This window comes from Cetorhinus maximus, chromosome 11 (genome assembly GCF_964194155.1).
Source record: "Cetorhinus maximus chromosome 11, sCetMax3.hap1.1, whole genome shotgun sequence".
Classification (NCBI taxonomy): Eukaryota; Metazoa; Chordata; class Chondrichthyes; order Lamniformes; family Cetorhinidae; genus Cetorhinus; species Cetorhinus maximus.
This window is the reverse complement of record NC_135889.1, coordinates 76226088-76242175: the sequence shown is the minus strand read 5'-3', so window position 1 is coordinate 76242175 and position 16088 is coordinate 76226088. Positions and strand designations below refer to the sequence as shown.

The following is a 16088-nucleotide window of genomic DNA, read 5'->3' as shown; positions in this document are numbered from 1 at the left end:
GGCTCCTTCGACAGTACCTTACAAACCCACGACCACTACTTTCTAGAAGGACAAGGGCAGCAGCTAGATAGGAATACCATCACTTGGAGTTTCCCCTCCAAGTAACTCGCCATCCTGACTTGAAATATATCGCTGTTACTTCATTTTCGCTGGGTCAAAATCCTGGAACTCCCTAACACCACTGTGGGTGTACCTACACCAAATGGACTGCAGCGGTTCAAGAAAGCAGCTCACCACCACTTTCTCAAGGGCAACTAGGGATGGGCAATAAATGCTGGCCCAGCCAGTGACACCCACATCCTGTGAATGAATAAAACAAAACAAACTTGAAATTCAAAAAAATGGATAACTGAAGATTTTCAATATTAATAAAATGATATGCTTAGAATCATAGAATAGTACAATGCAGAAGGAAGCCATTCTAGCCAGTAAGTCTCTCTGGATCTCTCACTTTCCTGGTTTTCCCCCTATTTCTACATTTTTTCTCCTTTAAGTATTTATTCCCTTTAGAAAGCTATTATTGAATCTATATCCACCTCCCCATTGGGTACTGCATTCCAAAACCTAACGGTTTGTTACATAAATTTCTTTTTCCCTGACACCTCTGTTTCTTTTGCCAATTATCTTAAATTAACTGACCCTTCAGCCATTTGATCCTTCATTTTTTTTCTCATATATATGTGTGCATCAGTGAAGATTTAATAACAATGTTCAAAATATTGAAGGGTTTTGGTTGAGTAAATGGGGAAAAACTGTTAGGAGAGTCAGTAATCAGAGGACACAGATTTAAGATAATTTGCATATGAATCAGCAGAAGATGAGAATTTTTTATGCTCAATATAAAATCTGTAATGCATTGCATGAAAGGGCAGGAGCAGATTCATTGGTAACTTTCTAAACAAAACTGAATATATACTTGAAAAGGAAAATATGTTTACAGGGCCATGTGAAAGAATGGTGGAACAGATCTTACTGAGTAACTCTTTCAAAAAAACGGTGCTGGCATGATGGGCCAAAAGGCCTTCTTCTGAGCTATTTGATTTTATGCTCGTGATCCAGAGCATAGAAATATAGTTAGGAAATCTTATTTAGGTGAAGAATTAAAATAGAAAAACTAATTTGAAATTTTGGTGATTCTTGTGTTTCCTTCCCTCTTTGGATTCCCACTAAGCGTGAAATTAAAATAGAAAGGGAAGTACTGGCTCCAACCTCAGTTTTAATGAGTTAAGGGGGAAACACAATACATTAATCTAGTAAAGCTGAGATTTTTTTTCAGACAAACTTATGTCAACCTTCTTTGATTTAAAGTTTTGGATAGACTAGGCCACATTGATGGCAGGACAAAGCCTAACAGGAACAGAGAATGGAGCAGTATATATCACATTTTTTGCAATGTGCCCACAAAAAGAAAAGTTTGGTTGCTCAGCAGTAAAGATTATGATTTTGTACTACACAGAATGAGCTAACATCACAGGAAAAGGAAATAAGATCCATTGTTTTCAAGACTAAGTAGCATTAAGCCTTGAATCACTGAAATAGTACATAATTGTGGAGTGCTCCATATTCCTAATGGGAATTTTGGTTTATTTACTCTGCTGCACATGGTCACAGAATGTTTAACATTTCTCTTTTTTATTCACTCGTGGGATATGGGCTTCGCTGGCTGGACCAGCATTTATTGCCCATCCCTAGTTGCCCTTGAGTGGATGGTGGTGAGCTGCCTTCTTGAACCACTGCAGTCCCTGTGGTTTAGGTACACCCACAGTGCTGTTAGGAAGGGAGTTCCAGGATTTTGACCCAGCGACAGTGAAGGAACCGTGATATACTTCCAAGTCAGGATGGCGAGTGACTTGGAGGGAACTTCCAGGTGGTGGTGTTACCATCTATCTGCTGCCCTTGATTTCTAGATTGTAGTGGACATGCCCCCTCCTGGGACCTTGAAAGAGCCAGAGATGTCTGCTTTGAACTGGCGAGTGGTTTATTGTATCTTAGATCATCTTAGTTACACGAATGTGGTGATAACTTGATTAGGACCAAAGCATATATTTTTCCTCATCTTTCATTGCTCGATATTTTTATCCGAATTATGCACCTTCAGTCACTACTTTAATCGTTCCGTTTAGTGGTATTGTCAGTTGCTTAGGACATCCAATAAAAATGTTTATTAGCAAATGATTAAGAGATCTGCGTTTTCTGTTTGATTTTTATTTTTTATATTTACAAATGGATCCATTTACTTTCCTTAATTACACCGAAATCCTGCTTCTAAGAAGGTTTGCCTGTGTGCTCTGATAGGCTACTCTGACTCTGCCTTTTGCAGCACAGGAAGATCTGATGGTTAGCATTTGGAATGCGAAGCATTTATGTTGGAGCCAACCATTTTATTTAGAGGACAGGCTGATTTCTAGTTAATAAGCTAAAAATTAGAAGTAATTTTTAAAAGATGTCGATTTTAAATTCAATTTTCGTTTCTAATAGCTAGCTAAAGAAAAATAAACAGAATTCAAAAATTGCACAAAGTAAAAGTGTTGGATGTTTGCTTAGTATTTTGACACCCCTATCTTTAAACTTTCTGTAGGCGAGGCCACAGTAGGTGGGACCATTGCTACTGGGAACCATAAACCAGATCAATGAAGTTGCAATTGAAACTAGGTTATATTGTCACAAAACTTGGCAGTTTGCTGATTTGATAGGCAACAAGTAACTACAGAAAGGTGTACGCTCGTCAACGGAATCAGAGGGAGTTTTCGGTCCGTGTATTGGCATTGTACTTCAAATGGTTTAACTTTCCGTCTTGTAGATACGTTTTGCATAAAGGAATACTTCTGCTGTTTGTTGCCTAACAACTTTGGAGAATTGTTACGTTTCTAAGAATGATTTTTCCAAACAATCCTGTGAGAAATCCATCTCACAAACAGGTGGGATTTAAATCTTTCTATTTGGAAAATACAACTTATTGAAGTTCCAGACTTATTTGGCCGGACTATGCTATTTCGTACAGTTCTGCATATACTATGCGCAGATTAGTGATTTAGTATAAATGCCAATTAGTGTTGTAATGGATTTGGCTATTTCCGGTTTAATACTCCGCAGCATGAATACCATTATGTTAACGCGCAAAATGAGCAGTTCCTGGTGTCCAATGCTTTTCAAGTATAAAGTGAGAAAAGCCTGAATTGTGCTTTTATCATTTAATTTATGAATACCGGACTAATATATTTTACCATCCGGCTGAAAACTTGTAAGACCACGAGATGTATATTGCTGTGAAATGACCCCTTCTGTTAACCCTTTGAATGCACGAGAACAAAATTTCCATTACAGCAAATGGCACTTGTTGGTGAAGAAGGCGTCCCAGTAATGGGGAAAGAATTAATTTTAATGAATAGTGTAGATCTATTGTGCACAATGATTCTATACTGCAGAGAAACGGACATCTAAAACAGCGCACTCCGTAAGGTTTGTCATTTAAACTCCACAGAAATAAAATGGCAGTCTGAACGTAAAGCACTGTACATCTGGAATCAAGTTTCAGTGATTCTAATATAGTGGTGAGTCATAGCTGGGAAAGCACTCGCTACATCTTTAAAATTTCAGTTTAAAACAAAAGAATTGTTGATCTTGCAAAAGACGGGAAGAGCTATCTCTTAAAACTCTTCTGAGAAAACACTTGATTAGATGTGTTGGTAACAAATGAAATATCCAGTATTAGTCAGACTTTTGAATGTTTTCCTTTTATTTATTTGTAAAGAATTAATAAGTAGAGGTTTCTTTTGAAGGATAGACTTGTTGGTACTTAATAGCTTTTCCAGTTCCTGAAAATTATTTTCTTAATTGAAGTCTTGTTGCTTTAATCTCCAATTATGACCCTCAATTTGGAAATGGTTATTATTTCAAGAAAAACTAAAAGTACCTCAAAGTATAAAAGCCATGAAAAAGTAGTATAAATTAAGTGGAGATAAATCGGTGAGCAATGTGTTTTTTGAAAAGATTGGATAAATTGTATTAATTGACTTGACCAAATGGACATTAAGCGGCATTGACCTATTGTAATGCACGATAGTCATAGATGTTATGGTTTCGTGGAGTATTTACTCTGTACAATTTGAAATTTAACAAAAATGTCATACCACTGTATATTTTATCAATTTTTAAACATCAACATTCATAGTTAGCTAATTTTAACAGCAGTTTAAATAAGGTGGAGCAAACCACTGCAAATTTAAAGAAATGTTGTGATGAGGAATTTCGAGCTTGTAAACCAGAAATTCCCATAGGTGTGGTTATCTAGTGTTTGGCACTGCCTGTGATGATGGTGAATTTGAAGTTTCTGTAAAAGCATAATATTTCAAGGATGCAATATGGTCTATATTTAGAAATATGTAAGAACTGTTTTTTCCCCAGAGTTTAAGCTTTTCAATGCCATGATGAATTTACAGCTGGGTACAATTTTCATGAAGCCATTCCTATTCATAGCAGTTGAAGTGATTATAAATCAGCACTGAGTTGTTTACTTGCCCAATGGAATAGGCCTCAATTAAATTAATTTATATATAGAAACATGCAAGGTAAAGTGGAATTGTCAATTTTTGGTAGCACAAAATTGAATTGCAATTCTAAGTGCAGCTTGATTATTAAACTGTTAGCTCAAACTGTCACTTAAAATGTAAATATTTTTGGAATTCATACCATAACAAGTCGGCCTTCGAACTAAATAATGAGTTTATTTGCATTTCAGTTTTAACACTCAAGAAACAGAATTCCTCCTTTGATGAAAAGCAGGAGGAAGGGCGAAGTACTGTGATTTTTAAAAAAAATTCATTTTCCGAAAGTATATGAGATAATAGTCACAACTCATGCATTTGCTGCATGGTGGATATTAGTATATTTGCTGTCAAACTGTTTAGGGTGTTTGCATTGAAACAAATAAAGTTTTGAGGGTGAGGCCCATAACTGAAATGGCTGTGTATTTTGTTTGCGGATGTGACTAATTCTGCTGGTCTGGAGCATGCTGATAAGGTGCTTCTTTTTTTCGTACTGCGATCTATAGATTGAAAGGCCTGAATAGGCTGACAAGAGCCAGGAAAACAAACAGGCTTTCAGTACTCAAATGACGAGGGAAGCATTCAATGTGAGGGCACTACACTGACATGAAATCCAGGGCATACATTGGCATTTCATTTAAAGTTCCTTTTGTCCACATTTAAACCTCAGTGAATTGCTTCATACACACTATTGGGCAACCAGTGATTCATTTTGGTTCTTCAGTGTTTGTATGGCTTTAGTGCTTCCAATTATTCAATACGTAAAAGATAGTGTCACTGCTGTGAACAATGCAATTTTTCATTGTTACTTTATATTACTTAGGTGGGTAAACATGCATCACACTTTTGATTAATTTTATTAATTGAGAAAGTTACCAGCAATTGACTAAATAAATTTGCACATTGCTTCAATATATAACAATTTCTTGACTTGTCTGCACTTGTGCTACTTGCACTCGCAAGTAATTTAATGAAACGTCATCCTTTTGTTGCTCTGTTTGCCAACCTACCAAACTGGTGAATAGAAAATGTAAAAGAGGATTTAACTCTTGGGCAATTTAAAAAAAACACAATTTGGAATCTCTTAAAACAAATGCTGTTTACCTAATTTTTGACTTTGATTTTGGGAAATTCTAAACTTTTTGTAGTATCGGAAAGGGTTCTGTGTATATTGGCTATAAACCTGCCAAGTCGTTTATTTCACTGGTGTGAACCAGCTGTAGTGTGCTAACCGTTCAGTGTGTTTTTAGTTGAGCTAAATCTGCATTTTAACTGAGCTCGGGAGCAGGGCCAGTGAGGAATTTAGCAGCATGACTAGATGTTCAGTCTAACAGGGAACTAATGTGTATATAACATGGATTTTTTTGTCACAAAGATTTCTTATGGAAATGACAGGACACAAAATTTAGGTAACTTAAAGATCTGCCTATTATTCATGAGCCTGGCATGTTGAATCATATCAAAGATGGTTGATGTAAAAGATTTTATGTAAGAATTTTTCAGTATGGTAGCTCCAATATTTCTTACATTTCAACTTCATACAATATCTTGATTTTAACGTACTGCACAGGTGGTATTATTTAGGTTGGTAAATTGTTTGCTACAGGTTATACAGTGAAAGATGCAAAATTCTACTGACATGATCATTGTATATCCTTTATTGTAAAAACATATTCAGAGGTACATAAAAGTGAGGATATGATTATAATTTACCTGTTGATGCACATTTTAATTTATAATATTTTAATCCTAATTTCATATCTGTACCAGAAATGCAAATTAATTCTAGGACATGTCCAAGTAGAGTTTATACTTCTTGCCGTATATGTTTGTTTCACAACCTTGTAACAATGAATTTGAGTCTAATGAGTGCGTAGTACTGAAATCTGCACACTACAAACATTTTGTCAATTCTTGGTTATACTTTTGAAGAGTGTCCATGTGGTATATGAGATGATAAGTTGAACAGAACAGGTTAATCTGGTATACCATTTCTAGTTAAACCATTCTTAGTGTCACAAACTAAGAAACAAACTTCAAAACTGATATTGTGAAGCATTACACACAAAAATATGGTGAATATCAGGAATGGTTTTCTGGCTAATCTAGTGGAAGAAAAGTAGAATTCGTCAACAAGAAGTTGGGTACTGTGATGAGGAATCCTTATACATGGATGAGCTGTACAGACCACGTTGTCTCTCTCGTCTGCTATTCTTTTTGTGATTTTATATATTTTTTTTAAAATGAAGGGTAGCTTGCTAAGATAGCATTGTTGATTCTCACTGATTCAATGATGTGTTTTGGTCATCATCTCAAACTGCATTGATCCTGTTTTACCCACCAGTTTTAGTAAAATCAATCCTTTCAACCAGCTGGAACGGCTCACTTTGAGATGTGGTGAATGACAAAAGCAACTGTTCAAATTTTCAATTAATGCTTTTCACTTCATCCTTCCATGTTGTTCCTCCTCCGAAGAGTTGCAAAATAAATGCATAGTTGCCAACTGTTAACATTATATGTGGAGAACCCAAGTTTTTGGAGTGCTATGCACAGATCCTTCAATATCTGCTTTTAAAATCCCTCCAGCAAATTGGCTGACTGGTCTCAAAGTCATGGAGGCTCTTAGTGCACAAGCTCTTGGATGCCCAGCTATGTGCACAAAGGTGTGGCTACCACACTCAATTAAGACTTAAAATTTAAATCTTTGTCTATATGTGTTGACTGTAAATAAATGTTCCTTGATTCATTTGTTCTGCGAAATTCGAGCATACAGACTGCACAAAAGGTTATAAAACAGGGATCCTCAATTCCACTGCCATCAAGTCTTTGTAACATTAATGGAAAAGCTTGACTCAGAAACAATCCAATTACAATGGACATTTGCAGCTGATGTTCCAGATCGCTAGGATGCTGTTGAGAGTTTAATACCTGATCTTTAATCAGCCTGGTAGCAGAGTTCAGTTGGTGGAGCTCCTGTTGCTAATTTTCCTTGACCAAGTGAATCGGATTACCTTGTCCCCCAGACCCAAAAGGAATCTTCCTCTCCTCGGGGCTCTCAGACCTCGGTGGTATCCAGGTAGTCCGCCTAGGTCTTCAGTAGATGTATGCCTGCTCCACTTCCACTTCCCAGTTCGCTGGCTTCTGCCAGAGGCTTTGAGCTGCCTTACTTGTGGCCTTGTCTCCTCAATGCTGTGACTCACCAGTACCGGACTCCTGCTCCTTGATGTTCCGCACCCCAACCTGCCATAGACACTGCTCCCTTAACAAAGAGGCCCACAGGGACTGCCTGGTACCCCTGCTCAAAGCTCTCCCCTGCCATCACCTGCTGGTGGAGGCCCCGCGACACATTTCTCTGCATGAGAGTTGCCACCCCGGTACCTGCACATATCACAGTTGACCGTTTATTGAGCAATCACGTGATCAGGTTCAACTGAGCAACAATAGCTAGCACATTCAAATCCACTTTGGTGGCAGCATTTCACAGAATCTCACAGTGCAGAATTGGCCCTTAGGCCCATCGGGTCTGCACCGACATGTGAGAAACACCTGACCTACCTACCTAATCCCATTTACCAGCACTTGACCCATAGCCTTGAATGTTATGACGTGCCAAGTGCTCCTCCAGGTACGTTTTAAAGGCTGTGAGGCAACCCACCTCCACCACCCTCCCAGGCAGTGCATTCCAGACTGTCACCACCCTCTGGGTAAAAAAGTTTTTCCTCACACCCCACCCCCTAAACCTCCTGCCCCTCATCTTGAAGTTAAGTCTCCTCGTGACTGACTCTTCAACTAAGGGGAACAGCTGCTCCCTATCCACCCTGTCCATGCCCCTCATAATCTTGTACACCTTGATCAGGACGCTCCAATGAAAACAACCCAAGTCTATCCAACCTCTTTTCATAACTTAAATGTTTCATCCCAGGCAACATCCTGGTAAATCTCCTCTGCACCCCCTCCAGTGCAATCGCATCCTTCCTATAATGTGGCGACCAGAACTGCACACAGTACTCCAGCTGTGGCCTCACCAAGGTTCTATACAACTCCAACAGGACCTCCCTACTTTTGTAATCTATGTCTCAATTGATAAAGGCAAGTGTCCCATATGCCTTTTTCACCACCCCACTAACCATCAGAGACCTAGGGACACACGCCAAGGTCCCTTTGTTCCTCAGAACTTCCTAATGTCATGCCGTTCATTGGAAGAATTTGATAAGGAAGTATTCAAAGTGTATCACCTCTCACTTTTCAGGATTAAATTCCATCTGCCATGTATCTGCCCATTTGACCATCGCGTCCACATCTTCCTGTAACCCAAGACACTCAACCTCACTGTTAACCACCTGGCCAATCTGTGTCTTCCGCAAACTTACTAATCCTACCCCCCACATAGTCATCTGTCGTTTATATAAATGATGAATAGTAGGGGACCCAGCACAGGCAACTGTGCTGTGGTACGCCACTGAACACTGGCTTCCAGTCACTAAAGCATCCTTCTGTCATCACCCTCTGTCTCCTACAACTAAGCCAATTCTGAATCCACCTTATAAATTACCCTGTATCCCATGTGCATTTGCCTTCTTTATAAGTCTCCCATGTGGGACCTTGTCAAAGGCTTTGTTGAAATCTATATAAACTACATCAACTGCACTACCCTCATCTACACATCTGGTCACCTCCTCAAAAAATTCAATTAAATTTGCTAGGCATGCCCTCCCTCTGACAAAGCCATGCTGACTATCCCTGATCAAACCTTGCCTCTCCAAGTAGAGATAGATTCTTTCCTTCAGAATTTTCTCCAATAGTTTCCCTGCCACTGACGTGAGACTCACTGGCCCGTAGTTCCCTGGCTTATCTCTACAACCCTTCTTAAATAGCGGAACCACATTAGCTGTTCTCCAGTCCTCTGGCACCTCCCTCGTGGCCAGAGAGGAATTAAAAATTTGGGTCAGAGCCCCTGTGATGCTCTCCCTTGCCTCCCTCAGCAGTCTGGGACACAAATCATCTGGACCTGGAGATTTGTTCACTTTTAAGCCTGCCAACACCTTCAATACCTTGTCACTCCGTATATCAATTTGCTCAAGAACCTCGCAGTCTCTCTCCCCGAGTTCGATACCTTCATCCTCATTCTCTTTGGTGAAGACGGGGGTGAAGTATTTGTTCAACACTCTAGTGATGTCCTCTGGCTCCACCCATAGATTGCCCCCTTGGTCCCTAATGGGCAGTAACTGACTCCTTAAATAATAATGCAATGCCGCCTCTTTTACCCCTTCCCCTGTTGCGCCTGAAGATTCTATATCACGGAATGCTGAGCTGCCAATCCTGCCCCTCCCTCAACCACGTCACTATGATGGCTAATATATCACAATTCCACATGTCAGTCCTCACCCTTAACTCATCCGTTTTACGTGTAATACTCCTGGCATTAAAGTAGAGGCCACCCAGCCTTGCCGTACTCCCTTGAAACTTAATGCAGCTGTACTCCCTCCGACTTGATTGTTTTACTGTATTATGATGTGTCCCTATTCTGCTATCATTCTGTGTCCCTTCCCCCTGTTGAATTAGTTTAAACTCCTCCCAACAGCACTAGCAAATCCGCCCGCAAGGATGTTAGTCCTGTTCTGGTTCAGATGTAGACTGTACAGGTCCCACCTTCCCCAGAAATGGTTCCAGTGATCCAGGAATCTAAAACCCTCCCTCCTGCACCAACTCTTAAGCCACGTATTCGTCTGCGCTATTCTCCTATTTCTGTGCTTGCTAGTACGTGGCACTGGGAGTAATCTAGAGATTACAACCTGAGAGGTCTTGCTTTTTAGTCTGCTGCCTAACCCCCTGAATTTTTGATGTAAGACCTCATCCCTCTTTCTACCTATGTCATTGGTACCAACATGTACCATGACCTCTGCCTTATCACCCTCCCCCTTCAGGATGCCCTGCAGCCGTTCAGTGACATTCCAGACCCTGGCACCAGGGAGGCAACACACCATCCTGGAGTCACGTTGACGGCCACAGTAGTGCCTATCTGTTCCCCTGACTACAGAATCCCCTATTACTATTGCTCTTCCTCCCCTCCTGTACAGACAGGCTGCTTGTGGTGCCAGAAGCTTGGCTCTGTCTGCACTCCCTGGAGGAACCAGCGCCCTCATCTGCCTTCAACATGGAATACCGATTTGAGAGCAGGACCCCCAGGGGACTCTTGAACTAACTGCCTGTTTCTCTTGGACTGCCTGGTGGTCACCCATTCTTTTCCTTCCTCAAGTCCCTTCAGCTGCAGTGTGACCACCTCTCTAAATGTGCTATCCACGATGCTTTCAGACTCGCGGATGCTCCACAGTGTCCCCAGCCGTCGTTCCAGCTCTGAAACCCAAGCTTCCAGGAGCTGCAGCTGGACACTTCCTGCACACATGCTCCCGGACACTGGAAATGTTCCCGGCTTCCCACATGGAGCAAGAGGAGCAAACCACGGCTTTGAGCTCTCCTGCCATGACTTATCCCTTTAAATTAAACCTTTTAAGTCAATTACTCTAGGGCCCTTCTTTCCTGATCCTCGTTACTACAGAATATACAAACTATAAACCACAAAGAGACCTTAAACTATGTGATAAAAGTAGCAAATACCCGACCTTACCCACTACTTGCCAGTCATTCCTCTCCTTTGTAGCTTCTGCTGCAGCAGGGCAAGACCACTCTGAAGATTTAAGAAGTTGGATAGCAAAGAAAAAATGCAAAAAGCACCTCTTCCTCTCTGCACCGAATTCCCACTGTGCACCAAATTGTTAATACCCATACTCTCACTCTGGATGTGTCTCACTAAGGATGAGGTCTCTCCCCTGCTCATATGCAGGCACATTTCCTTCATTCATTACTGAACTGGGCAAATGGAAAGGATTGGGATGATGTACAGAATTTGCTTCTCAGCTCCTCCTCTAAACTGGCACTTTTAATCGGATCCAGACTTCATAACTTGGGAACCACGTGGAAATCTAGATTGATCATGTCTCCCAGGGTCTGCATGGTCAGCAGCACTTGTTGCTCCAGTTGCAGCCTCTCTACTTGATGTCTCTCCTCACACTAGATGCCTCCCTGGATCCCTGACACACATTCCAGGATTCCCTGTCACTACCTGACTCCTCTTCACTCGAGCCGCTGCCAGCTTGCGCTTCAAGTTCAACTATGCTGTTAAGTGGGTTGTTTGCCCCTATATCATCCACCAGACTTCTGGCATCAAGCAACTTTCCTCTGGAAAAGGTCTTCTGAGGTTGCTATAGGTTCGAAACCATGGGTGTCAAGCTGCTTCACTGCTTTGGCCAAAGTACACCCTTCAGTCATGGTAGTAGTTGGTAATATTGGCAGTCATTCCTGGGCAGTAACACCACTTTCTTGTCAGTGCAGCTGCCTGTTCTGATGCTTGAGTGTCCCGTCTGCTTGTGGACAGCTTTCAACACCTAGAAGCTTGAGACTGCTGGGAAGAATGAGTTGCTTCATCTCTCTCCCATTGTCACAGTCCAGTCAACAGAGAACACCATCTTCCTCCCTGATCCTCTTCCAGCACCTGAGTTTACTTGCCCATTGAGACTCCTTCATTAGGCAGCTTCAGGCCGGTGGATGTTTATTCACCCAGTAGAAGTGAAATATACTGATGTCTTCATCAACCAGTTGAAGCTGCTTGATGCAGTCTTTTGAGATGGATTGCAAAGGTAAAACCATAAGTAACTCTACCCCTCTGAATCGGATTTGGATCTCCCTCAAGTCATCAGTGACACTTTGACTCCCTGCCTGGATTCCACAGGGGATTGGTGTATGAATAATGCCAATTATTTGAGGCATGGGTGTGGCATCAGCCACAATTCTTTCTAAACTGGCAAAGATGGGTTCCCTTTCATGAACAGTCTTTCGGCTAAGGGCCTTAGTGTTTCCATAACCTTTGCTGGGCCTGTAACATTTCTGGTTAGGAAGGAGGAATGTAGTTGTGCTGGATGGGGTCACCATTCCTGCTCATTATGGGGTCTGGGGCTGCTGGGGGCAGCTTCGCTTAGAGTGCCCAAACATATTACAAACCCAGCATTTCTTGGAAGTATCTGTTGGGTGGGATTGGCCTTCTTTGGAGGTAGGACAGCAGGGATTGGATTTGTGCTTGCTGTGCAGTAAGCTGCTCTGCCTGTCCTCTTAGCATCAGTGTTGACAGTCACCTCCCTGATGGTGGCCTCCTTCCTGGTCTTAGTAGTCCAGTCCTTCTCCATTATCCTGATGATATAATCATGTGCCTGAAAGAAGGACAGTTGGGTTTGTCACTGTTAAGTCTCCTCAACTCCAAGCAGATCTGTCATCATCAGATGATGGCAATTTTCAGCTGCATGTCCCTGGTTGGTTTGAAGGAGGGATCCAGGAGGACAATGCAGTTGAACAACTTCATCAGCTCCAGGGATATGGAGACCAGGTCCTCTCCTTTGGCTTCCTTGTACTCATAAAGCATCTGTGGCTGCGACAGGCTACTGCTGTCCCCAGATATTCTTGAAAGGACCTCAAAGATCCACCATGGACTTCTTTGGACATCAGTACCTCTCCCCTGTATTTCCTGGTGGGCTTTCCCACACAGATGTTTCACCATGAACTCTACTGGACTCTGGTGCAGTCCAGGTGGTCTGCCTAGGTCTCCAGCGGCTGAATGCCCGCTCCATTTCCCAGTTCCCTAGCCACTGTTAGAGACTTTAAGCTGCCCTATTTGTGGCCTTGGCTCCTCAATGCTACCATTTCACCAGGACCGGACTTTTGCTTCTGAGCCTTGCTGCTGCCCTCTTGCCCTCCTCATCGCATCTGGCTGCCATCCCAAGACACTGCTCCCTACACGGGGGTCATGGGGGCCGACAAATTCCCCTGCCTGGTGCTCTCCCCCACCATTGACCACCTGCTGGTGGAGGCCTCGCTACACATATAATCCATGGAGACTAAATGGTGGTCTCCTATCTGTGACAGCCTTTTGAAAGAGCTATCCAATATGTCCCTCTCCCTTGGTCTTTTCTCACAGTTCTGCAATATTTTTCTTTTTGGTATTTATCCAGTTTTCTTTTGAAAGTTATGATTGATTTTGGCTTTCACCATCTTGTCAGGCAATGCATTCCAGATCATCATAATTTGCAAAATCGCAGATTTAAGGAGAGCATTTAGCTGCCTCCTGCAATGTAACAATTCTGTGATTCTGTGGGTTATGGTGATCTGGAATGCATTCCCTGACAGGGTGGTGGAAGCCACTTCACTGCACAAAAAAAATCCTTGTATATCCCCCCCACTTCCCCACTCAACCCTTGCCCTGGTTCTCAAATTTGTCTTCTATGATTGTAGGGTATGGCAAAATTTGTGGCTATACTATAATTATGGTCAGGTGCCTTCTTCACGTAATCCCTTGGAATTTGTCCCCAAGTTTTAAGCATTTGTTTGGCTAGACAACCATGTCAGGATTTGTTTTGAGGAGAATATATAAGTAATAAAGGGTGCCATGCAAACCACCAGTGTTTTTCATGGAGCTTTAGTTTGGGGAGCCCTAATAGCATTGGAATCAGTGCTGACAAAAATGAGTCAATAATGGGTACATCCCTCCCCTCAGGCCCCCCGCCCCAACCCTCCACAGTCTTACTGCCTGTTCTCTTGCCCTTACACACACGACATACACTGTTCTAGATGCTCCGCACTCCCACACCCCCAGTCTGAATTACCACAAGCGTGCACGTGCATATGGTCCCACTCGGAACTGCACCCGCCCGCCCATTCTGAACTAACGCACGCACACACTGGATTGATTTTTTTTCTCTCACACACCACTCTCACACACCGTCCCTTCCCCTGTCGGGCTCCACACCCTCTGCCGCATCCTCCACACCACTTACATACTTGGGTCCCCAACAGCCTGACCCCACTCTCCAACTCCCACCTGGACCCTTCCATCCCCTTGCCCTCTGGCCCTTTTCCACTACCCCCGTCCCCACTCTCTTGTCTGCCTTTGGCCCAATGGAGGTCCTTAAGTGGACAGTTAGGGTCCACTTAAGGGCCCATCCCGCCAACACAAGGATTTAACCTTAACACGGCCCCTGGATCCATTGGAGGGCCCCTCAAAGTTTTTAACTCCTTTCTGGTTGCTCTCCCCTGATATGATGTATGCCCAAAAAGATGGTGTGGCCACGAGAACCCCTCTAGGCCCAGGTCTTGCTAACATTTTCGTCGGTGTGCATGTGAAGTGTGTTTTTGATGGAATGACCACTAACCTCCTACCCCTTGCAAATGTCCAATACGTAGATGTTGCTTTTTATTATATTTGAATCTGCAGCTGCATACAAGAATTTCCTTGCACACCTTAATGCACTCCATCCCACACTCAAATTCACCTTTTGAAATGGAGCAATCTAACAAGCTCCCTTTTTTCGATGTACTTGTTCAGAAATCTGTTATTGGGTTCTCTACTACTGTTTACTGCAAGCCTCCCTTTGCTGGCCAATATATGGATTGCGATTCCTACAGCTCCAAGATTGGCCTTAACGGCAATCTCATAAATAGGGCCTGAGCCATATGCACATTGTGCAGACTTGACGTTGAAATAGGCCACATCAAAGCTATCCTGCAATATAATGGCTACCCCAGTCAAATTGCTGCTAACTGTAGCACACGTACTCACTGACAAATGGACGTAAGGCAATTACTTTTGGAGCTGAAAAGTGCCCACTCTACCTTGAATTACCCTGGAAGGTTAAGGTATCTCAAAAATTTAAGCACAGGTGAAGCTAGCTGGTTCATGCTGCTACTATGCAGTAGCAACACAAGTGGCATTTTCCAGTAATGGGATACTGCCATCAAGCTTAAAAAAATCTGCCTACCACAGAAATGAGTAATGTGGTATATCACTTTCAATGCTGTTGCAATGCCAAGTATGTAGGCTGTATACATGAATGACTGGTGGATTGTATCAAACAACATGCCCCTTTGGCTGTTTGTAATATTCAGAGTACTGACCATACTAAGCAGCCTGTGCTTGCAAAGCTCAGAACATCATGCCTAATGTTGGATGTGATTCCATGATTGGACAGCACTTGCTGAACAATCCTCACTTGCTGAACAATCCTGAGTGTGCTTAGTTATATTAACCAATTTAAGATTATCAGTCAGGTTCACTATGTGGCTCACTTACACTTGCTCAAAGCTACATATGTTCATACACAGGGATCTGACTTCTAAAGGCAAAAAGAACATGGCCAAACATTGCACTTTTAAAAAAAATTAAACAAAAGCGTAGGGCACAATAGTTCCTTGGTGCATTTCCTATGGTGACTCCTTCACCAATCACAGTCAACTTGTCAACCAATCGGCACCTTTTTCTCATGCAATATAAATTTTTGCTCCCTTTGAAATTTTGGCATTTTTGTTTGTCCTCATGACTGCAAGACGAAAAGCTTTGACATGTCCCTTTTTGCAGCAATAAATAGGATGCTGATACAAGATTATGTACCTGTTTATTTTGTGATAACACGGTGTTACGATCCAGTTGGGGATGGTTAACATTTA

At 42.2% G+C, this 16088-nt stretch overlaps 1 protein-coding gene across 13 annotated transcripts in view; it reads left to right on the top strand.

Moving 5' to 3' along the window:
- The window catches only part of LOC144686695 (RNA-binding motif, single-stranded-interacting protein 1-like), a 637597-nt gene that overhangs the window by 349431 nt on the left and 272078 nt on the right, over positions 1–16088 (top strand). Inside the window, exons 1-2 of one of the 13 annotated variants that reach the window (XM_078552254.1) lie at positions 2580–2918; positions 4739–4795. The exons of 7 other annotated variants lie outside the window; for them this stretch is intronic. In XM_078552254.1, coding sequence (XP_078408380.1) covers positions 4772–4795 — 24 coding nt within the window. In that variant the 5' untranslated portion in view covers positions 2580–2918; positions 4739–4771. Of the gene's footprint in view, positions 1–2579; positions 2919–3403; positions 3552–4738; positions 4796–16088 lie in introns of those variants that run through there. 5 more of the 13 variants (XM_078552257.1, XM_078552253.1, XM_078552256.1 and 2 more) reach the window with 5 other exon arrangements.